This window comes from Triturus cristatus, chromosome 6, assembly GCF_964204655.1.
Source record: "Triturus cristatus chromosome 6, aTriCri1.1, whole genome shotgun sequence".
NCBI classification, from domain to species: Eukaryota; Metazoa; Chordata; class Amphibia; order Caudata; family Salamandridae; genus Triturus; species Triturus cristatus.
Window position 1 is genome coordinate 1,369,369,214 of NC_140589.1, and position 22,532 is coordinate 1,369,391,745.

General features: G+C 48.3%; 1 protein-coding gene across 1 annotated transcript in view; it reads right to left on the bottom strand.

The window, feature by feature from the left end:
• The window catches only part of VRK2 (VRK serine/threonine kinase 2), a 370,448-nt gene that overhangs the window by 306,402 nt on the left and 41,514 nt on the right, over positions 1 to 22,532 (bottom strand). Inside the window, exon 3 of the mRNA XM_085612369.1 lies at positions 9,360 to 9,418. Within this exon, the coding sequence (XP_085468495.1) occupies positions 9,360 to 9,418 (59 nt within the window). The remainder of the gene's footprint in view (positions 1 to 9,359; positions 9,419 to 22,532) is intronic.

Genomic DNA, 22,532 nt, shown 5'->3' on the forward strand with positions numbered 1-22,532 from the left:
AATCAGTATAGAGGTGATAAAGGATCCCAGACTTCTGTAATATGTCACCTAACTGTTCCATGTAAAGATTAAATATGGTGGAAGCAAGACTAGAGCCTTGAGGATGTCATGATCCACAGCCTTTAAAGAAGAGAGCAAGTTTGTGATTGTGATCATCTGAGATCTGCCCGTGATGTATGATTTAAACCATTTAAGAACTACGCCTTCAACACCCATTCTTTACGAGTGTTAAAAAGTGTGTGATGGTTTACAGTGTCAAAGGCTGCAGATAAGTCGATCAGGAGGCAGGAGCTGCCAGAATCAGGGACACGGAGGGCATCGTCAATAATCTGCAGTAGCGCTGATTCGGTGCTGCAGCCTTGATTAAAGCCAGACTAGAATTCATCCAAAAGGTTATTGTCCTTGATATGTTGGGTGAGTTGCTCGACTACACATCTTTCAGTGATTTTGGCAAGGAAAGGGAAAACAGTGATAGGGTGGAAATTGTTAAATGTCTGTCACATCTGCATAGGGTTACTTCAGTAGTGGGGTCACCTGGCCTATTTTGAGGACATCAATCAAGAAAGGAACCTTGACTGAAAAATATGTTTATTAGACTGGACCAGAAGGGGAGCGTGTAGGTATAAAGGTCTATTGCAAGCTTGCTTGGGATAGTGTCTAGAGTGGCTCGAAGGTTTTATTTTTAAAATGTTCTTGAGGAGGGTGTCATCTGTGATGACGTCAATGTTGTGCCAGGAGCCTTTGGATATGCATTCCTCATGAAGGATTGGATGTGAAGTATGGTCGAGGAGAGAATTAACTTTTGTATCAAAGAATTGAAGAAAATCTTCTGCTTTCTTGGGTGGGTCATCAAATTTGATGTTTGAAGATGAGGGGGCGTTGGTGGTAGTTTTGATTAGGTCAAAAAGTTTCTTTGGTCTGTTCTTGGCAGAGTCAAAGAGGGTTCTGAAGTGGTTTGATTTTTGGTGAATGATGTGTTTCTGATAGCGTGATGTAGCACATTGGAGATTAAAAAGACTAATGGTAGAGGATGACTGTCTCCATTTCTTCTCCAGATACCTTTATTTTTTTCTTTTATCGTAGAGGAATTTGTTGAACCATGGGGCAGAGGGTGTGGGATTTTCTTTGTGCTTGAAGTGCAGCTACATTGTCAATTAGGATGGAAACATTGGTGAAACAATGTCAAGTCACATCATTAGCATCAGAGTTGGGACTGATGTCTGGCAGTGCCTTCTTAGCTTCAATGCCGACGACACCCAGCTGATCCTCTCCCTCACCAAGGACACCGCCAAGACCAACTTCCACGAAGAGATGAAGGCCGTCGCCGAATGGATGAAGAACAGTCGCCTGAAACTGAACTCGGACAAGACGGAGGTCCTCATCCTCGGCCCCACCCCCTCCGCATGGGACGACTCATGGTGACCGCCCTCGCTGGAAGCCGGCCGACACCCACCGACCACGCACGCAACGTGGGGTTCATCCTGGACTCATCACTGTCTATGACACAGCAAGTCAACGCCGTCTCCTCCTCCAGCTTTAACACCCTCCGCATGCTTCGCAAGATCTACAGATGGATCCCCACCGGAACCAGAAGGACGGTCACCCAGGCCCTCGTCACCAGCAGGCTGGACTACGGCAACGCCCTCTACGCGGGAACCACAGCCAAACTCCAGAAAAGACTCCAACGCATACAGACCGCCTCCGCACGCCTCGTCCTCGACATCCCCCGCCACAGCCACATCACTGCCCACCTGAGAGACCTGCACTGGCTCCCCGTCAACAAGAGGTCACCTTCAAGCTCCTCACCCACGCTCACAAAGCACTCCACATTGCCGGACCTACATACCTCAAACGACTCACCTTCTATCCTCCCATTCGCCAGATTCGCTCCGCTGATCTCGCCGTCACCACCGTTCCACGCATACACCAAACGACCACCGACGGCAGATCCTTCTCCCACCTCGCCGCCAAGACATGGAACACCCTCCCCATCCACCTGCGACAGACCCAGGACCTGCTGACCTTCAGGAGACTTCTCAAGACCTGGCTGTCCGAGCAGTAGCAGCACCCCCACCACTCCTTAGCGCCTTGAGACCCTCACGGGTGAGTAGTGCGCTCTACAAATACTTGATTGATTGAATGCTAAAAGTGTTGAAATCCCAGTTTTTTTGTGTTAGCAAAACTGGGTAGTAGGCCTTTTAGGTTGGCCCAGTGTGACAACATGGGAGAGGTGGAGAGAAAAAGGGATGATAAAGTGGTGAGAGCAGTCTACTGGAACAGGATCATCCACTGTTAGTAGGCCAGCTTTGGAGATGACAAGGTTGAACATGGAGCCCTTAGAATGTGTTGGTTTAGAGTTGTGTTGTAGAAGATAATTTCTGGAGAGAAATGAGGCAAGATGGTTAGCAGCTGATCAGATGAGGTGCCCCAATGAACAGTGAAGTCTCCTAGAAAGATCAATGTATCTCTTTGTGAATATTGGTCATTTGCAAAGTTGATAAATTCCTCAGTGAAGGCAAAGCGGTCACCTGGAGGGTGGTAAATGGTGTGAATCCTGATAGGGGAGCATTGCTGCCCTAAAAGTTCGGGAGTAAGGCATTTGGGTGTAAAGAAAGAAATAGTGGGAAGTTCTCTGCAATGAAGAGAGTTTCTTAAGATGGCTGCAACAACTTCGCCGACTTCACCAAGCCTATCATTCCTAAAAATTGAATAGTTAGGGGGGAGCTGAAAATTGAAGATACTGTGAGACGAGTCATTGAACCAGGTTTCCGTGAGGATGAGAAGATCAAGCTTATGAGTGATGGATTCTGATATTTTTGGCCTGTTTTTTGTTGCAGATCTGCAGTTATGAAGCATACAGTGCAGAACTGAGGTGATTGTTTTGGTGTAGAGGGTGTCAGAGCTTTTAGTGAGGATAAGAGTGATGTTCCTATGGGACGGCTCCTGAGATGTAAAAGGCTGGCATTTGGTTCAGACCAAGGAGATGGCAGGGATAGTGCATTGATTTGAGTTGTAAAGAGCAGAAATGTTGAGGGAGTTAGCAGTATTATAGCTATCAAGGAGATTGGTAATTTCAGTTTGGGAGAGAGTATGAGCTGCTCTTTTGGGGTAAGGGAGAAGAGAACTCCTTGGGGTTAGGAGTTTGGGGTGATGTGTTTTCGCCAAGGGGAATACGATTTTGAGTATTGTGGGCATTTTAGAACTCAAGTGGTGGATAGTAGTTTCCATCTGGAAAATTGTGGAATTGAGGTGACCCGGTTTATTTTCGAGGGAGTGCAGAGCGGTGTACGGAGTGTTATGCTGCTCCGTAGGGGTGAAGGGTTTTGAGGAGAGTGCTTCTTGAAAGGTAGAGTCAGGGAGTGGGGGGGTAAGGCAATGTGGAAGGGAGATGGAATATGGTATGGAGGGAGCATAGACGGGTGGGGTTGGTTTGAAATAAGTGTGGGTGTTGTGGTGTGAAAGAGGTTCTCAGGGCATTCTATGAAAGAAACAGACAAATGCATGCTGGTTCAAGCGAGGAATGTTGAGAGCTGTGTTTGGAAGAGAGCATGTGTGCTGGAGGAGAGGAAGAGATGAGGGGCAAGGGGTCGGAGTAATAGGGAGTAAAGAGAGGGTAGTAGGGTGGAGGCATGTGAGCTGAATTGCATGAGTCTATAGGGGACCGAGGCGTGGACGATGTGAGAAATTGTTCAGGATGGTAGAGGGAGAATGTGGAAAGTATTTCTTGGTTAGAGAAAAGAAGAGGGGAAGGTTGGAGATTATCAAAGGAGAATAGAGGGAAAAATGGCTGAGTAGGGATAAGGGTGTAGGGTATAATTTGAGGGGTATGGAGGAAGATTCAGGGTAAGAAGGGGGAGGGAGGTTAGGGTGGCTAGGGAGGTGAACATGGAAGAGGATAAGGTGGAGGGTACGGAGTAAAAGCATAACATGGAGAAGTCATTATGTGAGCCAGGTAGTCAGGTTGTTGTAAAAGAGGTCTGGTTAAGGGGGACAATAACATATTTGGGGGAGGGGTTTCTTCGAGATTCCAGGATGATGCTTGAGGGGAAGTAGAAGTACAGGCTGAATGCTAGGACATTGTGTTGAGGGTGAAGTCACTGTACTGAATGTTACCACCTTGGTTTCTGAGAGGTTCAAACATTTCTTATGGTGGTCGAATAGCTTACGCTGATCAAATTGTTTTTGGTGATCTTTCGCAGGGTTGCGGGATTACTATCACCCAATGGCTTGGACACATTGTTTGTGTTCAAGGACCAAACCTTTCAGACTAAAACGTTTCAATTTTATTTGGTCCACTGGACAAATGGTTAAAGTAGCCCCTCCCTTGCTGCACAGGCCCTTTGCCAGTTTACAGCACCACAGAATGGACCTGTGAAAGAGGATTGTCTGTCACTAAGGCTAAACTGGTATCCATATGTAGAAGTTGTTCATACTTTTATATATAATGTACTGATGCAAAAGCCTATACAATTTGGGCAATTGCTCTAAGATAATGCAGTAATAGGTGTGCACAGCTTGCATTACTGACGGAGGATCAAGTGTATAAATGCGTGCATATAAAATGTACTTGTAATTATCTTTTTATTATGTGCAGATACATGACGTTTGATCCCAAGATTGAGGTTTGCTTTCAAAATAATATATATATATATATATATACACAAAAAAAATGTTGCACAAAACATTTTGATAGATTAAGGTGTACTAACAAATACCACTTCTCCGAGTTGTCATTTAGTAATGTGTTTGAAGTATATCAATACTGAAAAATTGAATAATGGAGAATCAATCTAAAGCAGTCTTGGGCAACATGAAAATAAATTTAGGCCCCACTTATTAAAAGAAGTCACAAAAGCGCAACCCGCAGTTATATGTTCTTGCATTTGTGCAGATTTACAACTTTCAGGAATTCTTCAGAGTTTACAGGCGTAGGCCTGAAACTGTACTCCTAGCAAACTTTTGTGAATTACGTTTTTGCAAGGATAAATATTCACACGTACATTTGCTCATGGGAAAATCTGTCAAGCGATTTCTAATTCCCCATGAAGAGATTGTAGAAGAGTTGGTAAATATCTTTAAACATGCACATTTGTGAGTGCGCACAGACCCACAATGCATTCCAATCCTGGACATACCGCTTCCGGCCTACTTCAATGCCCATTTTCGAAGATTTCCAGAAAGATGGCACAATTAGAGTCTTACTAAAATCCAAACCTCGATATATATGAACCCTGGCATAATCAGAGAGGCTATTATCACAGCTGGTATAGAATAAGAAAACTAGCATAATTGGCCACCTCACTACATGAAATGACAGGGACAAGTGGATTTATTTTTTTATCTGGACACGAAGATTTCTGAAGAATCACGCAGACAAGTAGATATTTTATGAAATCCCACACCCCTAGCCCTTGAAATGGACAGTAAAGTTTTAATGTCAGCAAAACATTCTCTCTTATGTTTAAGCTACTCGCCCTGTACTTATTTAAAACGGTATGTGCTATAACTATTCTTTCTAGCGTAACACCATTTTTGCGTAAACCATTTTAAGGAAAGGGGACAGGTCTTTATCCATGCCAAATTTCACCAGCTTTTCTCAATAGTGCTGTCCACTATGATTCAATCCTGAGCATGCTAAAAGAATGGAATATACAGGAAACCCTTTTGCATATTTACATACTTCTTGTTTGACCGGACAGCCTTAGGGTGGTCTTCCACTAACTTTTAGCCTGCCCCCCTCTATTTATCTGTACTTATTTTTGCTGTTTTTAGGCTCAGAGCACTTTACCACTGCTACCCAGTGCTAAAGTGCATGTACTCTTTCCCTTAAACATGTTAGGATTGACTTACAACTGTTTGGTATATCTAAATTACCTGTAGCTCCCTTGTAAAGTGGTATGCCACATACACAGGGCTTGTTAAATTAAATGCTACTAGTGGGCCTGCAGCACTGATTGTGCCACCCACACAAGTAGCCTTTCAAATCTGTTTCAGGTCTGCCATTGCAGAGTCTGTATGTGCAGTTTCCTACCACTTAGACTTGGCATTTAAAACGACTTACCAAGCCTTTAACTCCCCTTTTATTACATATATGTTACCCCTAGCGAAGGCCCTTGGTAACCTAAAAGGCAGAGAGCTATGTAAGTAAAACGTAGGACGTGTATTTTTATGTTTAACATGTCCTGGTAGTGACAAAACGCCAAAATGTGTTTTTCACTACTGTGAGACCTACTCCTCTCATAGGCTAGCATTGGGATTTCCTTAATACACCTTTAAACTGTAATTCGCGATCAGAGAGTAGTAGCTTTTTCTTGTTTCATATTTTTGCAATGGTCTTGATAAATCCTCTTTACTGGTGAAGTTAGATTTAACATTACTGTTTTAGAAATGTGGACATTTCACTGCTCTTAACTGATTTGTGTCTTACAGCCCATCTCCAATACATGTCTAGGTTTGGTAACAGCTACACTTTGTGCATTCCCTCTAGACAGCCGCCAACACCGGAAGGTGAGGCTCATCTGCAATCTGAGCATTTGTCTGCATTCTGATGGATCTTCCTGGGCAGGGAGCAATGGGAGGGGCTGACACTTACACTTCAATAGGTAGTGTTCTGCCCAGATACAAAGCACGAATTTACACCCCAGGCTTCGGCTGGTAGACAGGACTGGACTGAAATGGATTGGGTGCACTTCAGAAGCCAGCCTTTAATGTCACCTTCACTTCAAAGGCACTTTTGGAAAGAAGTACGAGGTCCATGACCCGCACAAACCAGACACTTCTCGATCTTGAACTAAACCTCTGTCAGAAGGACTGCTGTGCTACTCGAAGGACACAACTGGACTGCTTTTTTTGTAAGTGTTACTTTTCTGTAACAATTACTTTTCATGTTGCCCTGCTGCTCCCCGACTCTGCTGAAGGCAAGCTGGTTTCCGCCTTCAAAAAGTGATCCCCAAGGGCTTGCCTCCGGTTTTCTGAAGTATCAGAGACACAAAATAATTCATGTAGTCCTGCTGGTGCTGCTGGACTCCGCCTTCTGTGATTCCTACCCTTGCCTGGGGTGCCCCCTCCAAGTTCCTTGCCTCAGAAGTGGGTTCTGCATTTGCTTTGTTACAAAATCAACACATCGTCTCTACTGCATGGATCAGAACTGGTGCAGTGCCCTTTAACACCGATGCAATGCCGATACAGAGACAACCCTGAGCAGCTCGACGACATCCTGGGATACAACTGCGAGGTTCAACAACGACACAGCGCCGATCCGAGGGCCCGACCGCAAGGTTCAACTGCGACTCAACACGTCTGCTCGAGTCAGAACCAAAGCATTGCCTTCACTGTGTGGAGAAAAACACATTTCGTTGCTTGTGACCAGGAAAGGTACTTTGTACCCAGTCTGCACTTTCACGTGCTCGCCCCAAACACTGACTTTGCCCCAGTCCAGCATGCCCGAAAGTAACAAGTTTAGCACTACTTGCTTCTAAGCGCTTTAATGCATTTAAATCTTAAAAATTCAATATCTGAACTTCTATACATTGGATTTTTGTCATTTTGGTCTTATTTTGCTCAGATAAATACTATCTGTTTTTCTTAAATGTTGTGGGGTCTTTTTGTGGTGTTCTCACTGTGTTACTGTATGTTTTTTTGCACAAATACTTTACACATTGTCTTCTAAGTTAAGCCTGCCTGCCTGCTCTATGCCAAGCTACCAGAGGGTGAGCACAGGATAATTTAGGATGGTGTTGTGACTTACCCTGACTAGGATTGTGGTCCCTACTAGGACAGGGTGCATACCTCTGCCAACTAGAGACCCAATTTCTAACTCTTCTCAAAAATGGTTTTAAGCACACACAGTGCTTCACTGTTGATTTTGTGAAACATGCGTCTGATTTGGCAGAATGTTAGCTGCAGTGATCCAATCCTGCCATTCACAGGATCGATTTTGTATACATCTTCCCTATAATACAAAAGTACAAGTATAAATGAGTCTGGGTCACTTATATTCCCAATTATGTAAATTGGCAATAGAGTTTCTCTCCTCCAATTTAGAACAGTTTTTCTTGCATCAAGACATTCATCAATACAGCTAGCCACCAACTGTACACTGGCAAAACAATTATGTGTCTTCTCTTTTATCTGGGTTTATGTACTTGGTAATAACACGCCATTTCCTGGCCTTCTCCCAGCAAAATATACACTAGCAGACTTTAGCTGTAAGGTTCTATGCTTATAAGGTTTGCCTCTAAGTCCCCTTTAAAAAAAGATCACTTCACCAACCTTGGACCTTGCCCTCTCCACAGCCCTGACTAGAGTGGAAAATATAACAAATCCTTCAACATAGGCTTAATGGGCTACCTATGTTTTCTTAATTACAACAATAGCAATAATTTGGATGAACTTCCACTAGTCAACATCGATTTAATTAAAGGGGGAGTCCAGTTAAATTCCATTTCAGAAGTGCTAATTCTTGTGGGGGTCTGTAGGAGGCAGAATGCACAAATTAAATATTAACGGGGGGAGGAGTTAGTGCAATATAATGATTTATAAGTCGAGTCTACTGAGTCTGAAAAATCAACCTGGCTTAAATAGAGAAACCCGTGGATACCAGTGTGAAATCACTTTTTCTGATTGTTAGGATCAAAAGCAGAAGATTTTCCTTTTGTGCAGGGCTTTTCCCAAAGTCTTTGGGGGTATTCAATAGGCTTACTCCTAGGAGAAACAGGGTGGATCAAAATCACGTTCTCGACCACCACAAAACTATTCCACTATGAAGTACTGTTTCCCAGCATGTTTCCAAATGCACTCGGTCTGCATTAAGTTGATAATATAAACACAAAAGCCTTCGCAAAACCCAGAACCAGAAAAAAAAAAATAGGCAGCGAGCTATACTTATTGGCGACCTTCTTTTAAACGGTTTGTAAATGTGCAATAAAACTATCTTTAATTATTCTTATCCCCTTTAAAGAAACTTTTGACAGTAAAGAACACATCTGGTTTCCTCCACCCTACCTACTAAGGGTTCCTGATTATCTCATTTTTAGTTAGAACACTTGTAGCTCTATTGAGCTATGACCACTTGTGTTATGGCCACCAACTCCAACTTCTTGGCAAGAATCAGGAGAAAATTCACTGTTACCATCACATCGAGCCTCAATTGTTCACAGTTAATGAAATAAGAAAAATACTTTTCTAAACAAACTAAACAATATGCCCCCTCCCCCTTCATGTACCATCCACCTATCACCAATGGTAAATAAAACACATTTAAAAAAAATCAAATATTGCTTAGCAATAAAAAGTGTTCAATTTAAGATACCTTGAAGTATCTAACTGACTTAATGATATATCACAAATACTGATATTACCACTTTAATGACGTGTATTGCTGCTTTGTCTTCTACAGATTTACCAACATGGGGAGATGCTGCAAAAAAAAAAAAAAAAAAAAAAAAAAGGAAAAAGAATGAACAAGAACATAAATACAGAGTATTAAACATATTTTAACATATTAATGATAACTGCTATTAAAAATCATTTCTACGCAGAACTATGTAGAGCATGTGAAACAAGAAAAAAGGTATTTAGTACACACAGACAGATAACAGTTCCACAGGACTAGAGATGCTTGGGTTATATTTGGCCAGATGGTTATTACTCGTGTGCAATTTATATATACATCAACTCCATGGGATTCCAAAGCATCCATCCAAAGTTTCTCACCAATGAACAAATTTGGTACTTAAAAAAATGCACTAACATACATAATCAAGTGCTAACCTGGTCCCGTGCACCGTAACCCAACCTTCGCACAATAAACCTACCTAATCATGCACCAAACGTTTCACACCAAATCTTATTAGTTAAAAACTTTACCTACCTATTCTTCAACCATTAAACTACTTTTCAAGCAGTCTGCCTCATCGTGTACTTGTAGCTCTTGGTTGTATTTTCATGAAAATACGAGCAGTGTACAATGCTGGCACAGACAAGCACAGTAGCATGCACATATCCAGAGTCATGCAGCTATTTATAATTTGCTTGAATGTCCCTGCTGACGGGTGGGGAACAAGGACATGCTCCTGAGAGCCACCAGGCAGGTTGACCAACTCTCCTATGTAAAATACCTGTATCCTGTTTCCTGAATACACAGCCACGGCTCAACATGGCAGTGCATCCTTTTTGGAGTGAAGCGTACGTTGAGAGACTCTGGCCTCAAGTACGCCCTGCTCTTTCCTGAAAAACTAAAAATCATGGCAAATCATCACTCGTACTTCTTTATGGAACCAAAGACGCTTGGGACAGGGTGGAAAGGTGCCAAAAAGGCTTTAAATACGATATCGCTCCCCCCGACCTCCCAAAATCGTTCAATCCGCACTAGGCGCTGCGCCTGGGACAAGACATCCCCCCATCGCTCTATAGCCAGTGCTCCTTTGCCATTGCAATTGAAACTGGAGAGACTCTCGGCCCCGTCCTTGGTTTCTAGGCTGCATGATCCAGGCCATTGCCGAGACATCAACGACTGACACTGCTTCTTATAAAAAAGAGTCAATCGCTTATAGTGCTTAGTCAGCAATCCGGTCATCCAGAACCCCACCAACTGCTGATGCCATCATCCGAGATCATCCTTTTTCAACCAGTACACCCATAAGACACACTGACAGCTTGTAGCCTGGGATCTCACTGGACCAAAAAACTTGGGACATGGCGCTGATGCCTGCTTAATCACACAATTCAAGCCTTTGTCCCCAGCTCGGCCTCGGGCGTTCTTGCTTGACCCTCCACATGCAACTGTGGTATGATCCACCTTTGAGATACATCACCTGACGATCCCAAGTAGGCGGAACCTGGCCGGGGGGTTGGGGGGGTGGAGGGAGGTGGTGCGCTCACCCCCCCTTTCTTTCTCACTTCTTCATCTCCTGACTCCTTTGTTGGGCCCGGTAGGAGACCACCTGCATTTCAACCACCTTACTGCCACTACCACCCCCACGCAAACCCATTGCGGTTTTGCAGCACCTACAGTTTAAATGTTCTTCCAAGTTTGTTTTTTCAGGTGGTCAGACGCCAGTCTAGGGTTGTTAGGAAGTTCATATGACCAAGCCTGGTTTTCAGTAGATGACAGATGATACACTCATGCTCAGTCACGGGGACAGCTTGGGGGGGGGGGGGGGGGGGATGCTTTCAACCAGGGGCCCATGTATTCTATACACTACACTACACAATACAACATGACTATGTAGACGCTTATGACCTGGAATGTCCGTGGTATGGGTTCTGTGAAGAAGTGTCCCAATATATACATGTATCTTAAGCACCAGGGCACTCCCATTGTCTAACCCACTAGGCAAAAGGCGAGGGGTCTAAACTGAAAAAAAAAAATGCAGGAGGGGGCAGTGTTAACGCACTGAGTACTCTGGATTTGCCAGAGGGATGCTTAAATGGATTCGGGGCTCTATCCCCTTTAAATGTGTAACCACGGTGACTGATGCGGACAGGGGGTACACGTTGGTGGAAGGTGTCTTGGACGGTACTGCAAAACTCATGGGCAGCATTTACTCTCCAAACACAGGACAGCCGCATATTCTTGCAGAGCTGTCACTGCACCTTGTTTGTTGGGCACATCTCCCATGTTTTGGGTAGGGCGGGGAACTTTAATTGTGTACCGGATGTCCATTTAGATGAGTTACACTCTCCACTACCACACATGCCCACAATCTTCGTTGTTGCTTACTTCTCACAATGACTGTCACAGTGGATCTTAACAGACACTTTGAGGGCCCTCCGCCCAGGTGAGAGGGAGATCTTTTATTTCCCTTCACATGACCTTTATATGCGACTTAACCGTTTCCTATGCTCACCATCCTTCCAACTCACAAATAACTTATAGTTTATCGGTAAGACCATCTCCATCACAATCCCCTATTGCTGACTCTTCGAGCGGGAGAGCATGTATCCCAAGTCCTGACCTGGTGCCTACAGCCTTTAACACTGGAGGACCAGGCCTTCCGAGAGACTATAGCTCATTTCTTGCTGAAAATAGAGAAACTGTCAGCAATCGCATTACTGAATGGGACGACTTCAAATTAATGATGAGAGAACACTGCATAAGTGTGGTGGTGGAGGCACGTAGCACATCAAAGAGGGAGCTAAACGATCTCTAGCATTCTCTGGGTGATCTTTAGAGGTCTGTGACGAGTGAATATGCTAAAAAGGATCTTTCAAGAGCCAGGAAACGAACATGAACAATTAACTGAGACGCTGCGGTGCATTGATTATAAAGCGTACCTGGCTAAAACGAATATAGAATACAATCAGAGAGGCTCCTGGCGTGTCTGATCAAACAAGACCCATTAATGTCACCATCACAGTTATCCGTCTACCATCCAACAAAGTGGCCTTCACAGAGGAGGCGATCCATGCAGACTTCCGCAAGCACTACCAGGCTCTATATGTCCCCATAAACTTCTCCTCTCAGGCCCAGATAGTGGACTTCCTTGATGGAGTGAAACTTTCGAGACTGGCAGCAGACCGGGTAATCGCGCTAGACAGCACAATTACAGAGCACAAAATTTGTGATACTGTCCTCGACTTTGTCACAGGCAAAACCCCTGGAATTGATGGCCTACTCATAGAATTTTATAAAACTTACATTGACAGACTGCCACCATGACTTTTGAGTTATATAATGCGGTGAGCTGTCCCCCTCCACAGGGGAGTCCCTCCTGATCTCTATCCTCAAACTGGGCCGTGTTTCGCTGGATGACTGGCATGACTACAAAATATTGAGCAAGGCTTAGGTGTAGTGCTTGATGGAAGCTATGCCAGGCTCATCCACCCCGATCACACCGAGGAGCGCTACATCCCTCAATATATGCCGACTGCACGACTCCTGGAGGAGGAACAGTCTTGGTATCCCTACTCGGCTGGCCTGGTACTGTACCTTGAGAAAGTCTTGGATATGCTTGACTGGGAATACATATTTCCATACTACGCAAGATAGGTTTGGGCTGCAGGATGCTGCAGCTAATTAAATTGCTGTATGACCATAACTTAAAAAGACTATCATACATCAAGCTATACTCCACTCTCTAGTCTTTTACAAAAGGAAACGGAGTATTTCCCTAAAGCTCAACACATGGCCATCTAGAAAGATATTTTAGTGGGGGCATGCAACAGTGGCAACAGCAGGACAACCCCCTTGTTCAGGTTTGGAGGTAGTTTTATTTCGAAAGATACAACATTCCTGAATTAGGCGAGCCAGTTCCAAACACGGGTGTCTGGCTTCTCAGATCAACCCAATTCTTTCTAGTCTCTAGTTTGACAGGGGTAGACTAATTCCAGAGCCTAGTATCAAGATGCAAGGAAGACCAGTTCCTTTCACTGGTCTTTGGATTCGGTTTCCCTTTGTCCTTGTGACTGTATAGGGCAGGCTCTAGTGTTTTTATCCTTCTTGCTTGCTGACTAGGTTAGAAAGAAGCAATCAATCCTAAGGTTAGTTGATACAATCTTTTGAATCTCCCTTCTCCTCCCTTTAGGCTCTTTTTCAGGTCCCTCCCCTTTCATGGTTATTGGCTCAATTCAATGGGCCACATTTCCAGCAGGATTAGCACTTTTCACCATATCAAAAAATCTTATGATTGGCTTTGAACAGCACTGCTAAAGATGCTGCCACTATTGGTATCAACTAGGTCTGGCTGAGCTTTCTTCATCCTCACACCAGTTTTCAGGCTTCTTAAGTGTCCCTGTGTCTGCTGTTGTTCCTGATTTCGGTTTGTGGAGTACTTTGGTAGTACTGGCTGGCAGACCGACGTGTCAAGCTGGCAGACCGATATTTGCTCAAGCTGTGGAACAAAGGCAGCCAAAACTGGGAAGCTGTGTTGCAGATGAAGGTATTTTGACCAACCTGAGCTACTACTACAAGCACACTTAGGCTAGAGGCCAACCCAGTGTGGGTACTTTGTTGGTCCATTGGGAAACAGCAGCTGGAAGGGCCTCGAGAAATACTTGGACGGGGCAGGGAAAGAGACCCAACCAATTCCACAAGAACTTGTGGAGGTCATCAGCCTAACATCCTTGTCAAGACTACAGACAGCAAGTAAAATGCACTCCTGCAATGGGTACTGGCACATTCTCAAAGTGAAACCAATAAGAGGTGATACACAAATCCACTATCACACATACAACTGGCTAAAATAGTAATTTACCACTAAAGAAACAAGGTACTCATCGCTCGAGGCCTTGTCACCTCCACACTCCTGAATGGACTCCTACGGGTTGCATCTCCTCACCTATGGACAGGGACAGCAATTTGTGAGACAAGGACAGGGTCAGGTGAGCCACAGTGACCAGCTAACCTAACTGTGCTCCGCTGTGTAAAGACTTTTGTGCAGGGATCACCTCCTTGGCATATTATGGGACCCAATTTACACCCCTTCTCACTCACCAAAATTGGCAGCCGTTTCTGTGGAGATCATCAATGTGTTGCTCATTCACCTTCATGCAGGAGTCCAGTGGACCTGGATTTTCACTGGGTGCTCCATACCTAGCACTTGCATAAAACTTCAGCGATAGCCAGTGACAAAGATAATTTTGGTGTATTTACTAAAGGTCGTCAAATCACCAAAGTGCTACCTAGTCCAGCCCTTAGAATGTTTCTCCTCTTGTGAAGAGGTTCATTTAAAGGTAGGGTCCACCAAGAGAGATTAACCTATTCTCTTACCACTAGGGAAGAGGAGCAGAGCACAACCATCACCTTGTCTCTTCTCTACTTAACCCAGGTTCTTTCACACTGACAAACTCCCCACTTATTGATGAAAGATTCTTGCATCACTCACACACTACTAGTCCCTTGTAGGCACACAGTATCCTACAAGCTCTGCCACCAAAGATAAGCCTTAAAAACATATGACCTTTTAAAATACATTTTAAATAAAATCCGCAAAAACATTATAGTGGATCAGCAGACTTGATTGAGCTTAAAAAGCGGTACTTTGAAAACAATGGCCACAAACTAATATTTAATTTATGAAAAAAATAATGGCCATCTAAAAACATGTTCCAAGCAGTACATTAAACTCAGTTTACAATTGCACTTTCTTTCACTCACTTTTGTGGAATTCATAAGCACTTAATACCCTTGTGAAATCTTAGTTTCGCTTTGAAGGGTGAGCATATAAATTAGATAATTCAATAATTAAATTGTGCTCGCTCCTAAAGCAACACAACTATGATCTTTTGTCAGAGACAGAGTTTTTACTTAGATCCATGTCCAAGAGTTTATTGTGAAAAGTTCTCTTTCCAATCACTTGAATATTTCCAGATCTAGTTTTCTAAAGCTAAACATTCAGTGATCAACATTGGTAAGGGGATACCTTTCCATATTAAGCTATAAATAAATAAAAGAAAGCACCCAGACCTAACCACTAAATATCATGAGTTCTTCCAGTACCAAGGAAACCGGGATCCAAGCGTCTCCTAATGCTCCAAGTCAAAGAGCCAGAAAAGGTAGTTTCATGTTACTTATTAGATCGGATCATCTCCAGTTTATTTTCTGCCAACCAGAAAGTAAGATGTAGCAAACCCTACTCCTCTAACCGATCACAAAAACGGAGGCTTTATCAAAAATGATTGCTAATTATTTTTTAATAAGGATTCTATTGTTTTGTGTATTTTGTTGCAGCAAACATCGGCAGGAGAATAAAAAACAGAAGATACAATTATCACAAATTCACATTCAACTGCGCATGATAAATCCACAATTTGAGGGGGGCGGAGCTAGCCGGCGGCTATGGTGGACGTGTGAGCGCAGAGCTCCCGGTCCAAGCCCCAAACTATCCGTCTAAAGTATCCTGAACGGCGGAGCTGACAAGTTTGCTGGCGAGGGGGTTCGATCCTGTACCGAGCTGCCTCTCCTCGGATACCCAGCGGCGGCGGGCGGGGCCCGGAGAGACGACAACGGCGGGCGGCGTACAGAGAGGCGGACAGGGCCGCGATCCCCGGGCTGTCCTGCGGCTCTCCCCGACGTGCGTCACGCGACGTGCGGCAGAGTTGGAGGGGGAGGACCCGATCGGCCCGGTTCGTCGCCTGTGAGACCGAGAGACGGCGGAGCTGAGTGCACCGGAGACACAGACGGAGGAGTGCGGACCCGTAGGGGGTGAGGAGAGTGCGTTGTGGTGTCTCCTCCCCCCCCCCCCCCCCTCCGGCTGGATTGCTGACTGAGCCCCCCGGCGGCGGCTGCTTGCGTCGCGTGGAGCCCTTGGTGCCCCGGTGATCTGGACCCGGAGACTCCCCCGAGAATCACTTGCATCGGACGGCGGGGGAGGCAGGCGGTCTGGTGTGGGCCGCCCCCCCTCTGGCTCCCCTGAGGATCGGCGCTGGCCGAGGGGCACCCGCGGGACAGGAGAAGGCGGGGGAGCGCAGCGGTGACGAGACTGGGCACCCGGGAGTCGTGGGCCCTTGCAGGCTACCCGGGTGGTGGCGCTCTCCCCCCCCTGCACCCCAGGCGATAATCCGGGCCCGTGGAGTCTGCAGAGCGATCGCCGCTCCTTCTTGATCCGTGCTGGGCCTTGTTCGTGCGGCGCCCTCCTTCGCTGCCCCCTGCTCGGCGGGATGCTGGTGTCTGTGCTGTGGACGGAGCGGTGAACGACGGTGAGGGCCCGGAGACCTCGATCCCTTGACCTGTGCTGCGGCCTGGCTGCGTGAGTTGGAGGGGCCACTGGGGCGATCGTGTGGATGGGAGCGGTCTTCTGCCGCAGCCCTTCTGTGCGTGGACCTCGCGGATAGCAGTCACTGGCTACTGCCCCAGGGGTGCCTTCCCGGTCCCGGATTGCGGCGGAGCACGTGGAGGAGCGTGGAACAGCTACCCTGGGTGGGGAGCACCCCCCCCTCGCTCGGGCCCGCGGTGGCGATCGGACACTGGGAGTGGCAACGGCTGGCCTAAGACTCTGCGGGCTGACTGGTGCCTGTGGCCGAGAAGAGACCAGGGAGTGGAATTGTGACTCGGAGTGTTCGGCGGTTCGAACATTGGCGAGACGTGGTGGGGAGCCTAGCGGCCTGCCTCGTTGGGGTTACCTGTAGCGCGGCCCCCCTTGGATCTGGACTTTGACCCGGAGTGGCGGGCGCGCGGCGGCCGCTGACCCTCAGCGTCGCCATGGGCAAAAGCGATAAGACCCAGCCCAAACTGTCTTTTGACCCCCGCAAGCCGAAGGGGCCTGATGAAGCACCGCCGGCGCGGCCTCCCAATGGAGCTGCCTCGGAGAGCTCTATGTGCGCCGACATCAAAGCAATGCTGGCGGCAATGGAAAAAGGGCTACAGGGCAGTCTGACCGCGATAGACACCAAGCTTGATGCGCTCACCTACCGCATGGACCGCATGTCGGAACGAGTGGATAAGAACTCAGAGAGGCTGGATGCGTCCGAACAGAGAATAACGCAGGTGGAGGAGGCCCAGACGGCATGGGACTCGGATCGCAGGCAATTCAGTAAACTACTGCAGGTCATACAGGACAAGTCCGAGGATTTAGAGGCCCGTTCGAGGAGGTCGAACGTCCGCATAACAGGCGTGGCGGAGTCGACGCACACCGGGCGAATGGAATTCTTCGTTGAAAAACTGCTGCGGGCTCTGCTGGGAGAAGACTTGTTCTCCCCTATGTTTGTTGTCGAGAGAGCCCATCGTTCGTTGGGCCCTCGCCCCAAGCCTGGGGCACCCGCAAGACCCATAATAGCAAAACTACTGAACTATAGAGACAGAGACACAGCCCTGCGGGTGGCAAGAGAAAAGGGGAAGCTGCAATTTGAGGGGATGGACATCTCCATCTATCCCGACTTCACGGCGAAGGTCCAGGAGGAGCGCAGGCAGTTTGCACCCTACAAAAAACAACTTCGCGACTTGGGCCTGGACTATGCTATGTTATACCCGGCGAGGCTCCGGATCAACAGGCAGGGGCACTCGCACTTCTTCACGGATCCGAGGGAGCTGCAGCGATCCCTGAGGGAGTGGTCGAGGGAGCAACGGCACGGGCTACAGGACTGCATCGACACCCGAGCGGAGGCCTCCAGCCTGGGGGAGCAGGACTAGGTTGCTGGCAGTGGCCTCTGGATACGCTCTGCCGCCTGGCAGGGGGTTGCCGACATGTCGTGGGAGCAGCTGCTTCCCTGGCGGAGTCATGACTGCTGGAGCATTGTTGGTGCGCAGGAGACGGCGACCACCCCTGAGGACTTTGAGGCTGCAGCTGGGTGAGAACTTTCTGATGTGTTGGGGGTGCCCTGGTGTCGGGGCCCTAGACTCGGAGGTGTGGTGGGGGCCGGTCTGCTTACACTGACTGGTCATTTGCTGGATAGTTCTGTGGCCTTTATAACTGCGGGGTTCTGGTTGGGGTGGCGCCCAGGGCTCACCGTGCGGGCCGGTCTATGAGACAAATGGGCTCCGACCTAGATGTCTAAATGGGGGCGCTTTGAGCGTGACTGGCAAGCTTAGATAGGTGGGGCGGCTCGCCTCCGATGGGGGTGTTGGGGACTCCCCTAGAACCACTGGAGGGGAGGCGATAATAGCTCGAGCTGTACTGAGACCTGGGGCATGGGAGTGGGGGCACGACTATATGGTGGCCTGTTGAGTGTTTTAGGGTAGCTGTTCATCGGCGGCCCCTGCCCCAGCGCTGATAGCTTACATGGCCCCTCTGGGGGCTGGTTTGGGGACGGTTTTGTATGTTTGTTGTGGGGTAGGGAGGGGGGTGGGACTGGGGATCTGTCTGGCCAGGTTGGGGGCGGTCGGCTGTGGGAGGAGGGCTAGGAAGTTAGGGGGACGTTCTGCGGTTGGGAACTGGGATCCACACTGTCTGCTGAGTGGCAGGTTTTCTGCTCTACTGCTGTATGGCTGTTTCATGTTGTCTGGAGCTGAATGGTGGGCGGGGACTCCCGCTCGGCCCTTGAGCTGCAGCGGTTGCGGTATGTGTCTGCTGGGATGACTGGACTAGGAGAGCCGATGGGTGACACTGGCGAAGTGGCCATTAGGGCGTTGACGTGGAATGTTCGGGGGTTGAACGATTATCGCAAACTCAGGAAAGTATTGAATTATCTCCACAGGCATCACATTGACTTGGCGCTACTTCAGGAGACCCATCTCCCCCTTACAAGTAAAATGTTAGCGGCGAAGGGGCTAGTGGGCAACAGCGCGGCGGCGGGCTTTACATCACACTCCAGAGGGGTGGTTACTTGGGTAAACCCACGATCGAACCTGCGGTTGACGTCGCTGACCACCGACCCGGACGGGCGTTACTTAATTGCGCGGTGCACTGGGAAGGGCCATGACCTAATTGTAGTCAATGTGTATGGCCCCAATTACGACTCTCCAGAGTACTAGGACGCACTGGCGACACAATGCAGGCAGCACGTGCACACTGGCATGGTATGGGGTGGTGACTTTAATTTTACATTCAATCCGGACTTGGACCGCTCCTCGGGGCAAGTACGCCGCCCGGCGACCGCCGCCCTGCATATGCAGGCAGAATTAACTAGACTGGAAATGTTAGACGTCTGGCGACACCGGCACCCGGGTAAAGGGGGATTCACGCATTACTCGGCATTCCACGACGTGCATACCAGAATAGACTATTGGTTAGTGTCGCGGTCATTGCTTGCGGTCATCAGGGGCTGCGAGGTCTTACCGCGCACTTTGTCGGACCACTCCCCCCTTCTCTTGGTAATGGCTACTCCGCACCGACGAGTCCCGCCGTTCACGTGGCGGCTGCCGCCTTACTCACTGTTAGATGACGTGTTTCGGGGGGAACTGGCGGATGACATAGAATCTTTCTTTGAGGTAAATTCAGGCTCAGTCCAGAGTTTCCAAACGGTGTGGGACTCGTTTAAGGCTTATATTCGCGGTGTTGCAATGACTAAGCATTCTGGTGTGCTTAAGTCCATACGGCAGCGGCTGGGGGCTCTGGAGACGCAGATTGCGCGGTTGGAGGAGAGTCAGGGGATTTCTGCGGACCCTGAGATAGCTGCGCGGATGCAGAACCTGGTCACTGAGTTCAACAGCGAAGCGGACCGAGAGGTGCAACATATGGGAAAGTATGCAACGGCTCGTACCTACGGGGAAGGCGAGCGCCCGGGATCCTTACTTGCGGGGATACTCCGTAACGCTAGGCGACCCCTAGTCATCGACGAGCTTGTCACTGCTTCGGGCGATGTGATCACTGACGAGACGGGGATAATAGAAGAATTCAGGGCCTATTATGCTGGACTGTATAAATCTCAGTCCTCTCACATGGAAGAGGAGATAGAAGACTACCTCAGTTACATTAAAATGCCGTTTTTGACTAACTCGCAGAGGGAATTCCTGGCGCTGCCCATACAAAAGGATGAGATCCTGGAGGCTCTGGGGGGTATGAAGGTGGGCACTGCCCCGGGAGCGGACGGGCTGACGGTGGCCTTTTATAAGGCCTTCCAGGATCAGCTCCTCCCGCACCTTATGACTCTTTTTGACGATATATGTCTTGACGGCTGCATGCCTGACACGATGCGAGAGGCCCTGCTGGTTACCATTTTAAAACCCGGGAAACCCTCTAACCTGTGCGGTTCCTATAGGCCACTCTCCCTGATGTCGATGCCAAGATGTATGCTAAGGTGCTGGCCACGCGCTTAGCGCTACTGGTGCCGGAGCTCGTGGCGCCGGAGCAGGCAGGCTTTGTTCCATCCAGGAACCTCACGTACAATCTCCGCACGGTCCTTGGAGTCATGCAGCATGTGCGCCCAGAGAGTAAGGCCTTAGCGCTCTTCCTAGATATGGAGAAAGCGTTTGATTCTGTGGAATGGCCGTTTATGGTGAGGGTATTGAGGAAATTTGGACTGGGAGAGCCTTTTTTGCAGATGCTTGGAGCATTGTATTTTAGGCCCACTGCCCGGCTGCGCCTCGGCGACCGAGTCACGGAGGCGTTTGAAATCTCCAGGGGGACCAGGCAGGGTTGCCCTCTTTCCCCACTCCTATACGCGCTGGTGGCGGAACCTTTAGCATACGCAATAAGAGAATACCACAGATTTGAGGGCATTAACTTTACCTCCTATAAGATTGGTATTTCTACCTACGCGGACGATACGCTGCTGTACATCCGTGACCCGGAGGAGAATCTCGCTTCCATTTTGCGGGAGGTGGTCCGGTTTGGGGCGCTGTCGGGCCTCAAGGTCAACTGGAACAAGTCGCTGGCTTTCCCGTTGACTCCGGCTACATTGCCATTCCCTATGGAATACCCTTTGCAGTGGACAACGGACTCAATCCGATACTTGGGGATTCGGCTCCACAGGGACCCGGAGGTCTTGCTGAGGGAAAACTATGGAGTAGCTTATTCCAAACTTGTAGACGAGGTGGAGGAGTGGAACAGGCTCCCCTTGTCGCTGATGGGCAGAATTGCCATCATGAAAATGGTCGTCCTACCGCGATTTCTGTTCCTTTTCAACAACATCCCTATAGTGCTCCCTAAGACCTTCTTCGCACAGTTGACTAAGACCCTGACTCGACTGGCCTGGGGTGGTAAACAACCTAGAGTCCAGTGGAAAGTGTTGACGCTTCCCTACGAGACGGGGGGGCTCGGAGCTCCGGATCTGGAAAGTTACTACAGAGTGGCACAGGCGTCTCATCTGCATACGTGGATACATGCCAAACCAGATATCCCGCATGTGTTACTGGAGCGCTTGTTTGCGGATCCGCTCCGTCTCCCGGCGACGGTCTTTTTGCCTGTGGATCGCAGGGTGGGACTGTTGGACTCGCTTAGAGCCACAAACCACGCATAGCATGCGGTTATGAGAGCGCAAGGCCGAGATCTCTTATACTCCCCGTTGATGCGGGTGGAATGGGCGGCTTGGCTCCCCCCTCTGCGGGAAGCAGGGGTGAAGCAGGCGCTGAGCGATTTGGGAATAGTTAGGATGGCGGACCTGTTTCAGGGCGGAGTGGCCAAAACACTGGAGAGTGTCGTCTCGACTCAGCCTGAGGTCACGTTACTCCAGCGCTTTCAATTTCATAGGGTCCGTGGCGCGTTGCTGGCTCTGTTGGGGCCGTGCGGGGAGGAACCCCCTGAAATCCCGGAACTTTCCTATGTTATCAAAACTGCGGCGCCGTCCAAATTGGTCTCGACCCTCAAAAAACTCGGTGACCAGCAAAGGGTACACCAGTGCTCTGCAGCGCGGCGAGACTGGCAGACGGATCTTGAAATGGACATTTCGGATGAGATGTGGAAGTACTGCTGCTCTAGCACCAAAAAGGTTTCTTTGAATGGTCGACACCGATTGATACATTTTAAGTTCTTACAGCGGGTCTATTACACCCCTGAAAGACTACATAGGTACGGGTTGCGCCCCACGGCGGAGTGCGAGCGCTGTCATGTCCCCGTGGCTGACTTCCTGCACATGGCCTGGCTTTGCCCAGGTGTGGCCCGGTTCTGGACGGCGGTGTTTCGGGAATTGAGCCAGATTCTGGAAAAAGAGATCCCACCTAATCCGGCTTTGGCGCTGCTGGGCTACTCCAGGCCTCTCCCGCTGGCGCTGCGACGTCT